Here is a 15,584-nt window from a genome sequence, read left to right as displayed (position 1 = left end):
TTAGCATCTTCTGCTCTATGGATGCAGGCATCAAGTTTCCCAAGGAGCCCTCACCTAACCAAGCAGGAAGCCAATGTGTCTTCCAAGTCATTATCTCCCTTCTTTTACTTAATGACCCCTCCCCCTAGGCTGATCCATTCCTACCCCTGTGGCTGCCCCTGGAGATCTTCCCAACAGACAGAAGAACACAGCTCTCCAAGCTCAACCTTCATGGGCCAGAGGAAACTTTAAACATTTAATCATTCCTATACAAAAGAAACACTACCAGTAGGCTGACTGACCAATACTGAGAACACCCAACATGTATCACAATTTGCAACACTCTTTTCTGGGACTTTGAGAACTCAGAATTGGATTAATCATATCCTTGGCTCATGATATGTTCTCATCCTTGGTTCCTGCATGACTCGTTTTTAGTTAGCTGCTATTAAACTAGGTACTTTTGTAATAATATAACAAGGATGCAAGAACCCATCACTTAAACCATAAATAAGGATCTTGACACTATCCTATGTCTAAGCACATGCCCCCCACACTCATTTCAGGTTTTTACCATTTCAAATGGCAATGAACAAAACTACTAGGAACACTCTGGTTTGTGTCTCCTGTTGCACATGTGAGAGTTTTTCCCAGAAGGAGAATTGCTGGGCCATAGGAAGTACTGAGGGCTCAGTCGTGTCTGACTCTTTGCAACCCCGTGGACTATAGCCCGCCCACTCCTCTGTTCATGGAATTCTCCAGGCAAGAATCCTGGAGTGGGTAGCCATTCCCTTCTCCAGGGGATCTTCCCAGATCAGGGATCAAACCCGAGTCTTCCACATGACAGGCAGATTCTTTACCATCTGAGCCACCAGGGAAGCCCAAAACTTATTTGATAGTAAAATAACACACTTAAGAGACTTTCCATTTATTTTTTTCTATAACAATAGTTGTAGATTTCAACACTCCTCTCTTAGTAATCAGCAGAAAAAGTAAATGGAAAATTTGCAAGGATATAGAAGATTTTAAAAACACTATCAACAAACTTGACCTAATTGACATTTATGGAACACTCTACCCAACAGCAGCAGAATCTTCCTGGTACACATGGAATAGTCCTCAAAACAGACAATGTTTGGGATCATAAAACAAATCTCAAATGGCTCCATTTTTTAAACATTTAGTCATATCTAATATGTTCTCTGACATATGGAGTTAAATTAGTAACCCATGTTTACAATAGCCAAGACATGGAAACAACTTAAGTGTTTATCAATAGATGAATGGATAAACATGTGGTACATATAAACAACAGAATATTACTCAGCCATAAAAAAACAAAACAATGCCATTTGCAGCAACATGGATGAATCTACAGATTATCACACCAAGTGAAGTAAGTCAGACAAAGACAAATATTAGATGATGTCACTTATATGTGGAATCTTAAAAAATCCTACAAATGAACTGATTTACAAAACAGAAACAGACTACTCACAGACACAGAAAACAGCCTTATGGTTACTAGAGGGGAAGGGGAGCAGAGATAAATTGGGAATCATGGGATTAATAGACACACACTACCATGCAAAAAATAGATAAAGAACAAGGATTTACTGCATAGCAAAGGGAACTACATTCAATATCTTGAAATGAATAGCTATAATGAAAAAGAATAAATAAGAGTTAGACATATATAGTGAGATAGATAAAAGTGAATCACTTTGTTGTACACCTGGAACTAACACAGTATTGTAAATCAATTATACTTCAAAAGACATCTCATTTAAATGTCAAAATGATGGTAAGATTAACAGCATAAAGGCCATTTTCCCAATAAAGAATCTGAGGCTCTAGCAGGTAAAATGAATTCCTTTTCACAACTCCTGGGTGTATAGCAGAGATGCAAGTCAAAGTTTCCTGAGCGCCCCCACAGTTGTGGTGTCACTATCTGGGCGCCTGTTTTTAGAAACTGTTCTCTTGCACAGCACACACTACAATATTAGGAACACGAGGGCCCACAACCAGGAAAGCAGTTTTTAGTTTCTGTGGTAACCACTTGCTTAATTCTGCTCTGAAAAATCACCCTCAGCACAGCATACCCTCAAGCTCCTTACAGGCCAGAAACTTGGGCCAGGTTCACACCCGGCTGACGGAAGAGCTGGTTCCTTAATCCCAAATCTGCCAGCTGCCCATGCAGAGCCAGATGTAAACTGCAAATGCAGAAACACGCCACAGCCTTTCTTTGGAAAACTTTTCCCTCCACCTTTCCACTCCAACTTCTCTGATCAGGAGATGGAATTCCCACCTGAAGCCCAGGCTCATAATTAAGTAACTCAAAATCTGAAAGTAATTCAAAATCTGAAAGCATGGTGAGCCAGAGGGTAAAGGGACTCTTCCACCTGAATGTGGCCACGTGATTTGCTTTGGCCAATGAGACGTAAAAGCAGAGGCTTGAAAAGTGCCTAGGACTGGGGGCTGGTCCTTCATTGCTGCTGAGACCACCATGGGAAGCAACCTGGGCCACCCTCCTAGAGGATGAGAGACCACACTATCCCAGACAGTGCAGCCTTCCGGCTGAGTCACCAGTCACGTGACTGGGGCTGTCCTACCCCATCCCAAATGAGCAAGCCCAGACCAGAAAACCACCCAGTCAATCCACAAAATCATGAGACACAAGTCACGCCACTATGCTGTGGGGCGGTTTGTTACGCAGCAAAAGCTAACTGATGCACTGGGCTCCCCACCATGTCCCCTGGTCAGAGTCTCCATCTTGGTGACCCTCCTGGCCCCTCATTCTTTTAAGACCCCACCTTTCTTTGCCGGCTATCTCACCTTCCCACCACCAAAGGACTGAGTCTTCCCTCTGAATTCCAGTCCAATGGCCAAACACTTCCACATCCATGACCTCCCTCTCTGCTGACCACAACTCTGAGAGGTAAGTATCGTTGTCCCCATTTCTCAGAAGAGACGGCTGAAGCTCAGAAAGGTTGTCAGCCCTACTAAGGTCACACAGCCGATCAATGAATCTGACTTCAAACACTTTATTTTCCTCTTCATCTCATGCGGCTTAGTTCACAGGCCTCCAAACTGGCAGCTGTCCCCACTGATAACAGTTTGCCTAAATTTCTGAATGTCATCTGCCTTTGATTCCTCACCGTGGCCCTGCCTGTTGTTGGAACACCTGCTACTGGGTCCATGTCAGCGCTCCCAGATGTCACCCACCTGCCAGGACCGCCATCTGCTCTCTGTAGCCAACCCTATGGATTTCTGATCTGCCTGCCAGATTTGACTTCCTTCAGAGCCTGTAATTCTCTGGGTTTGTCCCCGCAGGGCCTGCTCCTCCCTGGTTCCAGATCTACCCAAGGCAGCCCCTCCCACATCGTCTGGCACCTCCCCAGAGAGGAGAGTCAAGTCCATGTCATCAGGGAAAGGGAAGGAGGTGAATAACTATCACACGGGTTTCTATCTGGGCTCCACTCCTGTGGGTTTCTGGGCTTCTAAGCTTTTGTTGCTATATCTTTGATCAAAGTACTTTGTCTAATAGGTTAGAAATTGATCTGTGTATACATAATCATTAAAATGGGTGAGAAGGAGTAAGATGTAGGTCTGCTAGTCCAAAGCAAGTCATGTGGTCAAGCCCAGACTGAAGAGTGGAGAAACTCTACCTTTTGATGAAAGGACTGGCAAAGTTCCATTGCAAAGGGTCACATATATAGGGGTCGGAGGGATTTTTCCTGAGCCGACTCTTTGCAACCCCATGGACCATAGTCTGCCAGGCTCCTCTGTCCGTGAGGATTCTCCAGGCAAGAATACTGGAGTGGACTGCCATGCCTTCCTCCAGGGGATCTTCCCAAACCAGGGATCAAAACCAAGTCTCCCACATTACAGGCAGATTCTTTACTGTCTGAGCCACCAAGGAAGTCCTTACTGAGCTCTGATGCTCCCTTATGGAGATTCATTTCCTGTTTGTTTCACAGCTAGATGGAGAGAACATTCTTGGAGAAGGAAGTTTACTTATGTAAACTGACACAGTACATTGGTAACTTTTCCATCAGGCTGTGGTCCCAGGACGAGGACATTGCTGAGCTCAGTGAGAAAATGACAGACTCAGGGCTCCCTCGGGAGAAGAATAACCTATCTGACATTTCATTGCCATCTCCCTAGCACTGTGCCTGGCCTTGGTGAGCACGCAAGAGATATCTGTTGAACAGAGGATGGATGACGGAATGACCAAGTGAATAACAGAGCCATCCAGCCATCAGTCTCACCTTTGGAGAGCTGTCAGATGGGTTCCAAGAGGCCACTAGAGAGGAATGCTACGGAGGTGGGGACAGGGGAGAAAGGTGTCCCACTCTGGAGGGTTCTGGCTAAAGGACCTTCTAACCCTGAGGTTCTGCATCCTGAGAGAGCCTCCTTATTTCCCTGGCTGTCATGCTATAGAAGCAATAGCTGGAGTGACTCAGAGGTGGTGTGGTTTAATAAATCCAACTGTGAAGTCAGCTTTGGAAGGTTATAGATGTTGAGGTTCAAATGCAGGTCCTCAGCAATTCCACTGCCAAGTGTCCACCCTAGAGAAACTCTAACCCACGTGTAGAAGCAGATGGATGTAAGGATGTTCACTGCTGCTTAACAGAGACAAGTCAGCAACAGCATACCTGTCTCTCAGTAGGGGAACCAGAAGACGAATACACGGGGCTCTGTTCACATACTGGAGAACTACACAACAGTCCAAATGAATCTATATCTCTATGCATGTCAGTAACTATATTACTTATATGAACTAGAAATCTCAAAAACCATAGCTGCTTCCACTATCATTCCATTATGTAAAGTTTAAAAACACATATAACAGGGGCATGTAGTTTACATCTAAATACATATGTAGTCAAGATGGGCAAATATTCAGGGGCACAGTATCATCAACTCCAGGCATGGGTCACCTGTGGGCAGGGACAGCAGTGGAAATGAGGAAAAGGGGAGAGGCATTCACTGGCTCACGCTTTTTATTTCTTAAAAAGAAAGAGCAAGAACTAAAGCAAACATGATCAGCATTCACATCCTGGAGGTGGGTACTATGTGCTTTTTCTGCACACTTTCTTGTATTCATTCATTCAACAAACATTTAGTGAGGACCTATTATGTGCCAGGCACCGTTCTAGGCTCTGGGGACACAGTAGTAAACAAAGCTGACATCACTGTCCTCAAGGAGCTCATATTCTCTCTGTTTGAAACATGCATAACTCCTTGTTTTGAAAGTCCAATCCTTAGCCACCGACTGAGAGGCAATCTGCCTTTTTCCAATCTCCTCCAGTCGGCTCGGTTTTCTCTTCCCCAGAACCTCCCACTAGCATCTGGTCCCCTTCCAAGCCCCATGCCAGGAAAGGTCACAGCTGTCCTGTGACAGTCCCCACCTCACCCTGGGGAAGACCCACCACCTAGCTGTACTGCCCCGCCCCCCACCCTTGCCATCACTATCATCCAACTTCCTGGTCACACCCACCACCATTTACCGGAGACCCTGGGGCTGCCTCCAGTGTCTGCCCACCCTCATGCATGTGTAGACACCCCATCCCACACCCGACCCATCCATTCCTAGAATTCGTTATCACTGATGGCCTCTTTGCCCCCCATAGCCACATTCAAAATGTTATCACCCCCAGAACTGTCCTCCTTGGAAACCTTTCACTTCCCACCTCCCTCTCTGACCTCGGCCGTCTCCTCTTCCAGCTGTATACTCTCTCCCCAAACACTGACCCCAGAAAGCCCTCAGGCCTTTGCCTCCAGGTTCTCCCTGACCTTCTGCTTCTTCCTGGCCACTCTCCCCTCCCCTCCCAGGCTCAGCCCCAGAAGTGATGCTCTGAGCCACTCTCACCTCTCTCTGCATCTCAGCCTCCCACAGCCCCCATCCAGCACAAGCCTTGGACCAAAGCCACCCTCAAATGTCTCTGGACTGAGTCACCCCCACCCTGGATTGATGATCTGGGGCCCTGTTGATCCTGCTCCCTGACTTTTGGTGGGTTCCCTCACTCCCCTTTAGTAATTATTAGTTGAACCTTCACTTCCAAATCCCACCCTCCACCCCCATTCCACTCAACCCCTGATCCTTAATTTTCAGCTGAAGACCGCCTACCCCCCTGAGAAATCTGAGCAATTAACATGATTCTCTGTGACTCCCAGACTTGCCTCCAACATAGCTATTGGCATCCTTCTCACCTCCTCTCCTCCTCCTCAGCAAAGGGGTCGCCCCCTCCCCTGGTCCATCCTTGCTTGCTTTCTCAGTTGAAGGCAGCACCAGCCCTTCCCCAGTACAGAATCCCAAGTGCCTGGCTTCCCCCACCCCTGACCGTCCATACCCAAGCATCAGGTACTGCCGATTTATTTCCTAAATATTTGTGTTATCATCCCCTCCCTCAAGAACTGTTACCACAGGTCTAATTCAGGACGATCCTCAACTCCAGCCTCTCCAACTCCAGTCATGACCCTCCAACCATCCTCCCTGTGGCTACCAGAGGGATGCTCCCAAAACATCCATGTGCCGTCATCACACGCCTGCTTAAAATCCACAAAAGGCTCCAAGTTGCTCACAGGACATCACAGGACGATGCCCAAGCCCCAGGCACAGCTCCTAGGGCCCTTCATCAGCTGCCAACAGCTGCCGACATCTCCACAGCTCACACCCCCTGTCTCACACCTAAAGCTCCAGCCTCACATCAACAGTTACAGCCCTGTACATTTCTAGCTCCCAACACTTACAGCCCCTGTACATTTCTAGCTCTCTCACCTCTGTTCCTGTTGAAGTTCTTCTCGTGGCCTGGAATGCACTGCCCCTCCTCCTCAATCTCCAAGACTCAACACAAGTGACCCTTCCTCCAGGGTGCCTTCCCTGCCCACCCTGGGTTGGGTCAGGCATCTGTCCTTTACCCTCCCCAAACACCTAGTGCATCTGCCTCTATCACGGTCATTACCAAAGTGGTTAATAACTTTCTCTTTCAGTGAGTCTCTCCCCTGCCTGGTATGTGGCAAGTGACCTTAGAAAGACGTCTGCACAAAACGTCCAGAGGCAGAAAGATAAGCAGGCTGAACTTTAGAGATTCTACAGCACAGGCATGCTCATTCCCAACCAAGCATACCCTCCATAAGCTGGCAGTCACTAAACATCCGTCCACATGGGCACATCTCCACACTCAACAGTCAGGAACGGAGGTGGGCCCCCACCATCTGCAGTGGTTCAGATTGATCACCCAGGCATGGATGTCCATGCATACCCCCCCTCCCAGGGTCGCGGGTGCCACCTGCCCCATTCCCAGGGCTCCCTGTGGCTAACATCCCAGCCCCTGCTCTGCCTCCCCAGGCGCAGTACCCTTATGTCCACCTCCCTGGAACACACTACCTTGGCCAGGGATCTCACTATAGGACTTTCCATAATGCCTCGAAGGAAGATCAGGTCCAGTTCGGCCGCTCCCGTGGCATTGGGGAGAGATCCCAGGTTGTCCAGGACTTGCTGCATGGCTGGAGGGAAGGAGCAGACAGTGAGACACACAGGCGCCAGCTGAGCACAGAGGACCCAAACACACCATAGGAACCCCACCCTCTTACCCTCCATCCCGCAGAAGACAGCCCCTCCCCGCAGCACATCCTTCCCTGCCTGGCACTCCAGGCCCTAGAATGCCTGGGGCAGAGGCCCTAAGAGGGGAAGGACAATTTCCTTGGCCTTTCTCTAGGCCCTAAGTAATACTAGCCTGGGCAGGTGGAAGGCTCCCAGCACCAGGAAGTGGACTTAAGAGGTAGGGGGAGGGGAGAAACGGAAGCAGATGTCAGGTTCCAGTTTCTGCCCTAAACCAGAGAACCACATCATTCAGTCTCTGGATGGGCTGAAGCCACAGGACTCAGCCACCCGCACGTGGCAGGCTCAGGGGTGAGAGAGATAACGCTTGGAACATGTTGCTGGAGTGCGGCCCTGGAGTCAGCAGGCAGCCATGCAGGAGGTCAGGGCCTACCCGCCATCTACTACCAGCCGTGCCACTAATTCAGGGTGATTTTGCACAAGTCGCTGTCCCCCATGAGCCTCAGTCTTTCCTTCATGTAAAATGGGTGGGTTAAACTGGATGGTATCTACAGGCCCTTCAGCTCTGAAAGACAATGACCTGGAAATTAATACAGATCATAGGAAGCCAAGGCTGAGGCCCAGGACACTGGTAGAAGCTGGAGGAAATAGGCACTCTGGGGCTTGGGATGGCTGTGGACACTCCAGGGCAGAGGTCAGACCAAGTCATCCTAGGGATCAGCAAACCCTCAGCCTGGGATGGGACATCAGCAAGGGGAGAACACCTGAAGCTGGGCCACTGCTGAGGGGCTCAGCCTCAGGTAGGGTCTGTCTTCCCCCACCAGCAGAGGTGGGAGCTACTGGCTGTGGCAGGTTCTGGGGGAAGGGAGGCAGAAGCAGAGTGTGCCCAGCTGGGGGCAGAGATGGGCAGGGGGTATCATTACTCTGCCACCCTGCCACCCACGCCTACATCTGCATAACAGCACCCAAGCTGGGAAGGAGGGGGTGGGTACAGTCCCTGGCACCTCTCACTGTTCTCAGCCATGCCCCCTCCTCCAGGAAGGAATGGGGGTGGGCTGGAGGAGGCTCTGAGATTGGAAGCTGGCAGCCACTGGTCAGGGACCCTTGGCCTCCCACCCTCTTCCCTCTCATCCTCCCTACCTTTTCCACAAATGACATTCATGACTGCCCTCCAGACCCCTCCTGCTCATGTCTGGGCTTGGCATTGGTCAGAAACCTGCAAGGTCCTCAGTGGCCTCAGAAAGAGGGCAGGGCAGGAACCCTTCCCACTCTGCCAGGATATCCTGGGACCCTGCCTCTCCCGTCATCTTCACACACAGATTCCCAGCCTGCCAGCTATGGGAGGGGACTGAGCCAAGGGAGTTGGTGCCCTCAGTCCAGGTCAGCTCTCCTGGGGGACCGCGCCCCGAGACCCTTAGGCTCTGGAGAGCCCGCTCCTAGGGTATCCTCTCCAGATGCCCTAAACCCCTCAGGACCAGACCCCATCCTCGCCACTCCACCTTTCCCTACCTTCCCTCCGGAGCTCAGCTTCCTCAGAGGAGCCCAGGGATATACCCTCCAAAGAAGCCCCGCTCCCTGGGCTGCCGGCCATGGCTGACCCCCTCCAGGACCAGGGCTGTGGAGTAGCCTCCACGCTGCGGCAGCCTACCCAGCCAGAGGTGGGCAGCGCTGGAGGAGGTGGGACTCGGGGAGCGCCCTCTGCAGGATCAGCCAATAGTAAGGCTCAGCCGCCTGACCGCCTTGTTGATTGGCCAAAGCCCCGACTGGGAGCAGACAGGCGGGAGGGGGCCGTGAAAGAGTTGGGAGGGGGCCGTGGAAGGGTTCTCGTCCCACGGTGGCCAGATTCCCCTGTTTGAATACCTACCACTAAAAGGGGAGGAGGCGGCTGAGGAAAGGTTTCCGGCCGGGGGGTGGGGGTGGGGGTGTCGTTAAGCTTGCCCCCCATCAAGACTGGAGTGGTGCTCAGAGACCCTCCCCTCCCAGAAACCCAAGGTGGGTGGGGACTTTGGCCCCATCTTATTCCAGTCCCCCTCTTCTAGAAGTCCCTCCTCAATTACACCGCTGGCCACCTCCTCCTCGAGCCTTCCGACCCCTCTTCTCGGTCGCCTCACCAAGCCCAGTTTTCTTTACAGTGACCCCCCTCAGGATCAAAAGAAGCCCCCAAGAACGACTCTCATGAGGAGGCAGTGGCACAGCCCTCAGACCCCACATCTCAGCAGTAGCTTCTCCATCCCCATCTCCAATTGCGCCCCGCCCCACTTGCTTCAGGGGGCAATGCCTGTGGGCAAGTCAGGCATCTTGAGACTGGGGTACTGGGGACTAGTGAAAAGGTGAGGGAGTATTCATGTAGCAGAGACTAGCAAGGGCAGGAAGGGAGGGGTTTTGAAAGCTACCCCAGCCCAGAGTCACCATTCCTTCCTCTGAGACCCTGTACCCTTGAGGCCACCACTAGGCATTGCCGCTGCCCAGACTGCCATTCCCTGAGGAGTGGCACAGGGTCACAGCACACCCTGGTTGCCATGGCAGCAAGCAGGATTACACACTAGAACATTAACCCAGAGATTTAAAGGGACAGGTCCACCTGAAAGCCCCACATCTCAGCCTTAATTCAAAGAAAGGAGGGAACCCGGTGAAGAGGCAGAGCTTCAGTCTGGAGTCCAGGGGCAAGATGTCTAAACTCTCAGCCCATGCCAACACCCACGCATCTCCAACCCTGAGGGAAAGAACTCCTCCACCTTACTAGAAATGGAGTTAGGGTCTCTCTGCAAGAGGAAAACACCCACATCATCTCACTCCCTCCACGATGATAGTGGCCATATTGATACGTGGATCAGGGTAGAAGGACCCTGTTAGCTTCAATCTCTGCAGAGGCCAAGGCAAGGATCTCTGGGGGAAGGTAGAGGGGAGGGGGCGTGAACTTGACCTTAGGGGCAAGAGTACAGCTGTCTATCAGACCCGTGGGAAGTGTAATGACCACCAAATGATAAGGGGCAGAAGCCACCATTAGAGTTTTGAGGCCAGGAGCCAGTCCATCCCAGGGCAGGCACAGAGGGCCACCTGAGGGAAAGACAAAGCTTCTGGCCTTTAAGTCGCCCACCACCTCTTTACAGAGGAAGAAACGCAGCTTCCAAGAGGTTAAGCAACTTGCTTCTATCTTTCTTCCTTTGGATACAGAAAGCCCGTGACACAACACCCAGGGGAGCGGGTGTCCCAGGAGTCCTCAGAGGAAACAGACCCTCACACCTACGTCCTGAACTCCACTCCCTACCCTGTCCCTCACCCCACCAGGGCCCATCAAGTGGCCTGCAGCAGGGAAACCAAAGCGCTGGGCCTTCCCCTCCCTCTACACCCCTGCCAGGCACCATTAATGGGTTTACTGGACAGCCCCAGATTGACAGGCCTTTAATCACAGGCTCAGGGATGGGCTTAATTAACCCCTAAGCAGCTTACAGAGGGGCCCAGGCAGGCTGGAGCAGTGGGGAATGCACTGAGTCCTCCAAGGCTGCAGCAGCTAGGGGACATTGGGACAGTCTGGCCACTGCATGGAGAAGAGGCCTTTCCTGGGGGGACAAGGGTGTCACAGTTTAGTTCTGGCCCCTCACAGGAGCCTTCACTTTCCTGCTTCAGTTTTTCAGCGGGGAGGACACAGAGGAGTCAATCTAACTGAACTGGAAGGTCTGGAACATCTTGCAGAAGCAATAGCAGCGCCTAGAGAGAGGGAAGGGGCTACACGGTCAGGAGGCACCCAGGCGGGGATCAATCAGAGAAAAACAAGAACAGTTCACAATTGTTAGGGCCCTCTGAGAGCCTGAGCACAGGGCACTTCACCTGGTGGGTCTCTGCATACACACAGGGCGCGATCCCTGAACCCCTGGAGTGGAATGCAGACTTCGTGCACAGAAGCCTTTGTCTGTGATGAAGGCCCTCAGTTTGCATCAGATTCTCAGTAGGATTCAGGATCAATACAAGTTAAAAACACTGATCTCGTCCCATCACCTCATTCCACAGATGGGGAAACCTAGGTCCTCAAAGCGAGGTGACTGATTCAGGGTCACAGGTTAAAGAGGTAATAACAACTCAGTAGCACAGTGTAATAACTGTGAATATCCCTAATGGTAACATGCTTTCCCTGTTACAGCTTTTGAGTTTCACATCACCTCTTGACAGAGAAGAGACACAGGCTCCAAGGATCTAAGCAGATTGTTCCTGAGGCTTCCTAGCTTGTCTGGGTGGCCCACAACCTTGCCCTAAAACTGCCTACAGAACTAAGCCAAGGCTTCCCGACCTGGCATTCTCCACAGTCTAGCACACACACACTCCCATGTGTTGGTCCACTTTACCTATCTGGGGGGGCACTGCACTGTGGACGTCTCCAGAGCATGCATCCCCCTCCATGGAGGTGAGTTGCGCTCTGTCTCCAGCCCCACCCTGGGGCAGGTGCAGCAGGGTGATAGAAGTTGCCCAGAGGAAGGGCTGAGCAGCTGGATGGAGCACCTGCAGCAGGGGTCTTACAGGGAGCTCCTACAGTTTACTGTAGGTCTTACAGTTTGCTCTTACAGGGAGCTGTGGCAGTGCCTGACTGTGCTCCCCAACCTGCCTGGAATCCTCTGAACCACTGATATAACCGACATCCCTACCCCCACTTCTTACCCGTCTCGGAGTTGGTGGCTGCAACCGGCATGGTGAAATCAGCAAGGGCTCCTGGAGGAAGGGAGAGAGGAGGTTGAGAAGGCAGAAGGGCAAAATAATGGGGAAGGAATTAGGAAGGACCTCTCCCTCAGGATGAGCCAGTGGGGTAGGGGAGAGGGTACCGCCCTGACACTCAACTATCCCATAGTTCTGGGAGGCCAAGAAGAGCAGACATGACTCACCCATCTCTCCAAGGAGGAGGAGACAGAGGATCAGAGAGGTTAGTTCATTTGTCCAAGGTCACAAAGCTAATAAAGAGAGTTATGGGGACTTCCCTGGTGGTCCAATGGCTAAGGTTTTGGGTTCCCAATGCTGGCGACCTGGGTTCGATCCCTGGCCAGGGAACTAAAACCCACATGCCAAAACTAAAAATCCCACATGCACAACTAAGATTCAGTGCAGCCAAATAAATGAATAAAAATATTTTTTTAAAGAAAAGGAGAGCTACAATGAAACTCCAGGTTTTATGACTCAAAAAAAAATTGTTTCTGCCTACCATCTGTCTTTTTTATTTTATTTATTTATTTTGAGAGAGAGAGAGGATGGGGGAAAGTCCAGTGTGAGTAAAAAGGTAAAAAGTAAGAAAATGGGTGTTCCCTGATTTTAAGCTCCATGGGTCAAGAATCACATGTGTTTTATTTTACCTCTGGATCCTAGACCTAGCACAGTGAAGATGCTCCACAAACATCTGTTCATCTGTCTGGCAGAAATGATGTCATACCTCACTAGGGCCTCTCTTGCTTCCTCTTTCTCCCTCTACCCCTTCTCAGCCCAGAGCTGGGACAAGGAGAGCAGGGGGCTCTGGGCAAAACCCATCACGGAATTTACAGACCCAGTTTCCATCCCAGGTCCTCCTGGAATGGGGTTGGATCCCTTATTCTCCAAAGAAGGGTGCAGGTGGGTAACCCACCATCCTTCATCCCTTTGCCTTTCTGGGCCTGTGCCGCTGGAGAAAACCCTAATTCCCGGTTGCCATGACAACAGGAGGCGCGGTGGCTCCCAGCAGGGGTGGGGGAGTGGAAGAAAGCATCTGGCAGTGCCCACTTTAGGACTGAATGCTACTGGGCTCTGGGGGTGGGGGAGCCACGATATCACCTCCTCCCCCTAAAAAGGTCACTAGAGTGACCACTACCTGATTTTAATGAAATCCTCTCTCCTCCTATCACCTTCTCAGGCCTGAGCAGGTCATCTGAGCTCCCTGATACTTGTAATTTCAAGTAGCAGAAATTACAAAAGTGGAAGGATGGCTCCCCTTCCTCCTGGATCTGCCCCTGAGGACAAGGAAGAAAGGAGCTTTGGGGGAGAGGAAGGACATCCCCTGTCAGGCTAGCACCCAGGCTGGGAGCAATGCCCAGGATCCACTGCGCCAGCTAGTGCCCTGGGCACAACCCCTGCCACCCCTATTCCTAGAGAGCATCAGAGAGGGATCCCTTTCTCCCCACCCCCCAACCCCACCCCCGGCCCAGCCCTGGTCCTGAGGACCTGGAACCTGCAGCTCTCTCCAGATGGTACTACTTACTCTCCCAAGTCCTACTTCCCCAGAGGGCGGAGGGTGGGAAGAGGCAGGGAAGATCCGGTCCCCAGAAGTCTTGCTCAGCCTGCCTGGGTTTTCTCCCTGAGGAGTCGGTTCCCACGGGCATTGGCTAGCTCTGCCCTACCCCCACCCAAGCCTCTGAGAGGGCGGGGCCGGCTGTGCCCACAGGAGAACAGCAGTGCCAGGCGAGCCGGCCTGGCTCCGAGTCAAGGTCCGGAGCCCAGGCAGCTGAGAACTCGCACCTCAGCTTCCAAAACCCTGGGCCCACGTGCCCTCTCACCCCTATCTCCAGGCTACCCACACCACCCAGGGTCGGCAGCCGATGTGGGCCCACCGAGAAAGGGGGAGGTTTCCTCCAAGCTCTGTCAATACGCGTACAAAGAGATATAGAGAAGAAAGGTCCGACAAAGGAGCTTTGAAGAGCGACAGGTCGTGGGGAGGGGTAGACAGACTGAAGGATGGGGTCTAGCGGTCAGGCGGGCCTGCACGCACCGACGATCAGAGCGCCCCCGCCCCAAGAGCCCAGCCCTAAAACGCTGGGCGCTAGGACCTGGGAGGAGGGGGGTGTGTTGCGAGCCATCAAAGAAGACTCTCTGCGTGCGCGCCCGGCGGAGACTAGGGGATGAGGTCACTGAATGGCTGCACACCCCCCCCCCACCCCCGCCCGCGTCCTCACGCTCCCCGCTCTGAGTTGACCTAACTTTCTGGCCCTGACTCCTCGCTCCTGTCACCGACCCCTTCCCAGGTCTCCAGATCCTAGTCTTGGCCCCCGACCCAGACCCGCCCCCTCTACAACCTGGGAGGCGAAGAAGCAGCACACCCCCTTCGCAGGACCCCCTCCCAGGAGAGATTGAGATGTTAGCCTCCCAAGGTGGCAGGGGAGCCAAGGGGACGCACACAACCTCCGTCTTGCGCCCCCACCCCCGGAAGAGCTAATAACGCGGTTCTTACGTAATGCCCGGCTCCGAAGTCCCCAGAATCCGCACAGTCCCCGGAGAAGCCGCACGGACACTCGGGCCCCCGCACAGCTCACCAGGCTCTGTGCCTGACGTCACTTAGGTGCCCTCACCGCAGGGGCGGGGGGCCAGTGTCCACGGGCAGCGAGGTCTGATCTCTCTCTAGGAGCCCGGAGAAAGGGGGAGTGGGGGCGGGAGGGTGAGGGGGGGGGGGCCGGAGGGAAGAGGCCAGGAGAGGTGTGACGCAGAGAAAGGGCCCCAAGTGCCGTGCCAGGACCAAGAGGGCTCTCGGGTGGGTGCTGGCCCGGGGACCGGGGAGGGGCCTACCTGCGCCGGGAGAGGCCCCTAGCTCCTGTGGCTCCCGCGCAGCCGGGCGCTCCGCGCTTATTGCTTGTCAATCGCTACCCCGGCTCTTAAAGCGGCGAGGCCTCCTCTGCGCGAAGGGGCGGAGACCGAGAGAGGAGGTGAGAGGGAGGCGGATACGGACGCCGCGGGACCACCCGCAGGAAAGTAGCCTTTCCGAGCAGCTAGTGGGTAGGCGGGGAGGTGGTGACTTCGGAGACACTACACTGCCCACGATTCCCCGACCCGCAGCTGGCTTCCTACTCGGGGAAGCAAGGACTGGGACCTGTACCCACTAGTCCCTCGGCGCCCAGCGATTCCCTTAAAAGGGCGATGGTAAGAGACCCGCCCCCTTCTCTCAGGTTAGACCAGCGTTCCAGTTCAAGGCTTGCCTCACCTTTCCTCATTATCCTGCTTCCCAACTGGGTAAGGGAGCAGGAGGAGTTTAGGGAGACCCCTCAAGGAGCAGGAGACCCATCCCCATAGGACCTCAAACTCAGGAGCAGCTTTTAAGGAT

At 52.8% G+C, this 15,584-nt stretch overlaps 1 protein-coding gene across 5 annotated transcripts in view; it reads right to left on the bottom strand.

Moving 5' to 3' along the window:
* MPP2 (membrane palmitoylated protein 2) overlaps window positions 1-15,584 on the bottom strand; it is a 43,461-nt gene that overhangs the window by 12,228 nt on the left and 15,649 nt on the right. The window contains exons 2-4 of one of the 5 annotated variants that reach the window (XM_043467451.1): window positions 15,053-15,158; window positions 12,197-12,247; window positions 7,373-7,491 (exon numbers count right to left, since the gene is read on the bottom strand). In XM_043467451.1, the coding sequence (XP_043323386.1) occupies window positions 7,373-7,491; window positions 12,197-12,227 (150 nt within the window). In that variant the 5' untranslated portion in view covers window positions 12,228-12,247; window positions 15,053-15,158. Of the gene's footprint in view, window positions 1-7,372; window positions 7,492-12,196; window positions 12,248-13,754; window positions 13,895-14,720; window positions 15,019-15,052; window positions 15,258-15,584 lie in introns of those variants that run through there. The other 4 variants (XM_043467431.1, XM_043467442.1, XM_043467424.1 and 1 more) reach the window with 4 other exon arrangements.

The sequence above is a fragment of the Cervus canadensis genome, chromosome 1 (genome assembly GCF_019320065.1).
Source record: "Cervus canadensis isolate Bull #8, Minnesota chromosome 1, ASM1932006v1, whole genome shotgun sequence".
Lineage (NCBI taxonomy): Eukaryota > Metazoa > Chordata > Mammalia > Artiodactyla > Cervidae > Cervus > Cervus canadensis.
This window is presented reverse-complemented; position numbering and strand designations above follow the sequence as displayed.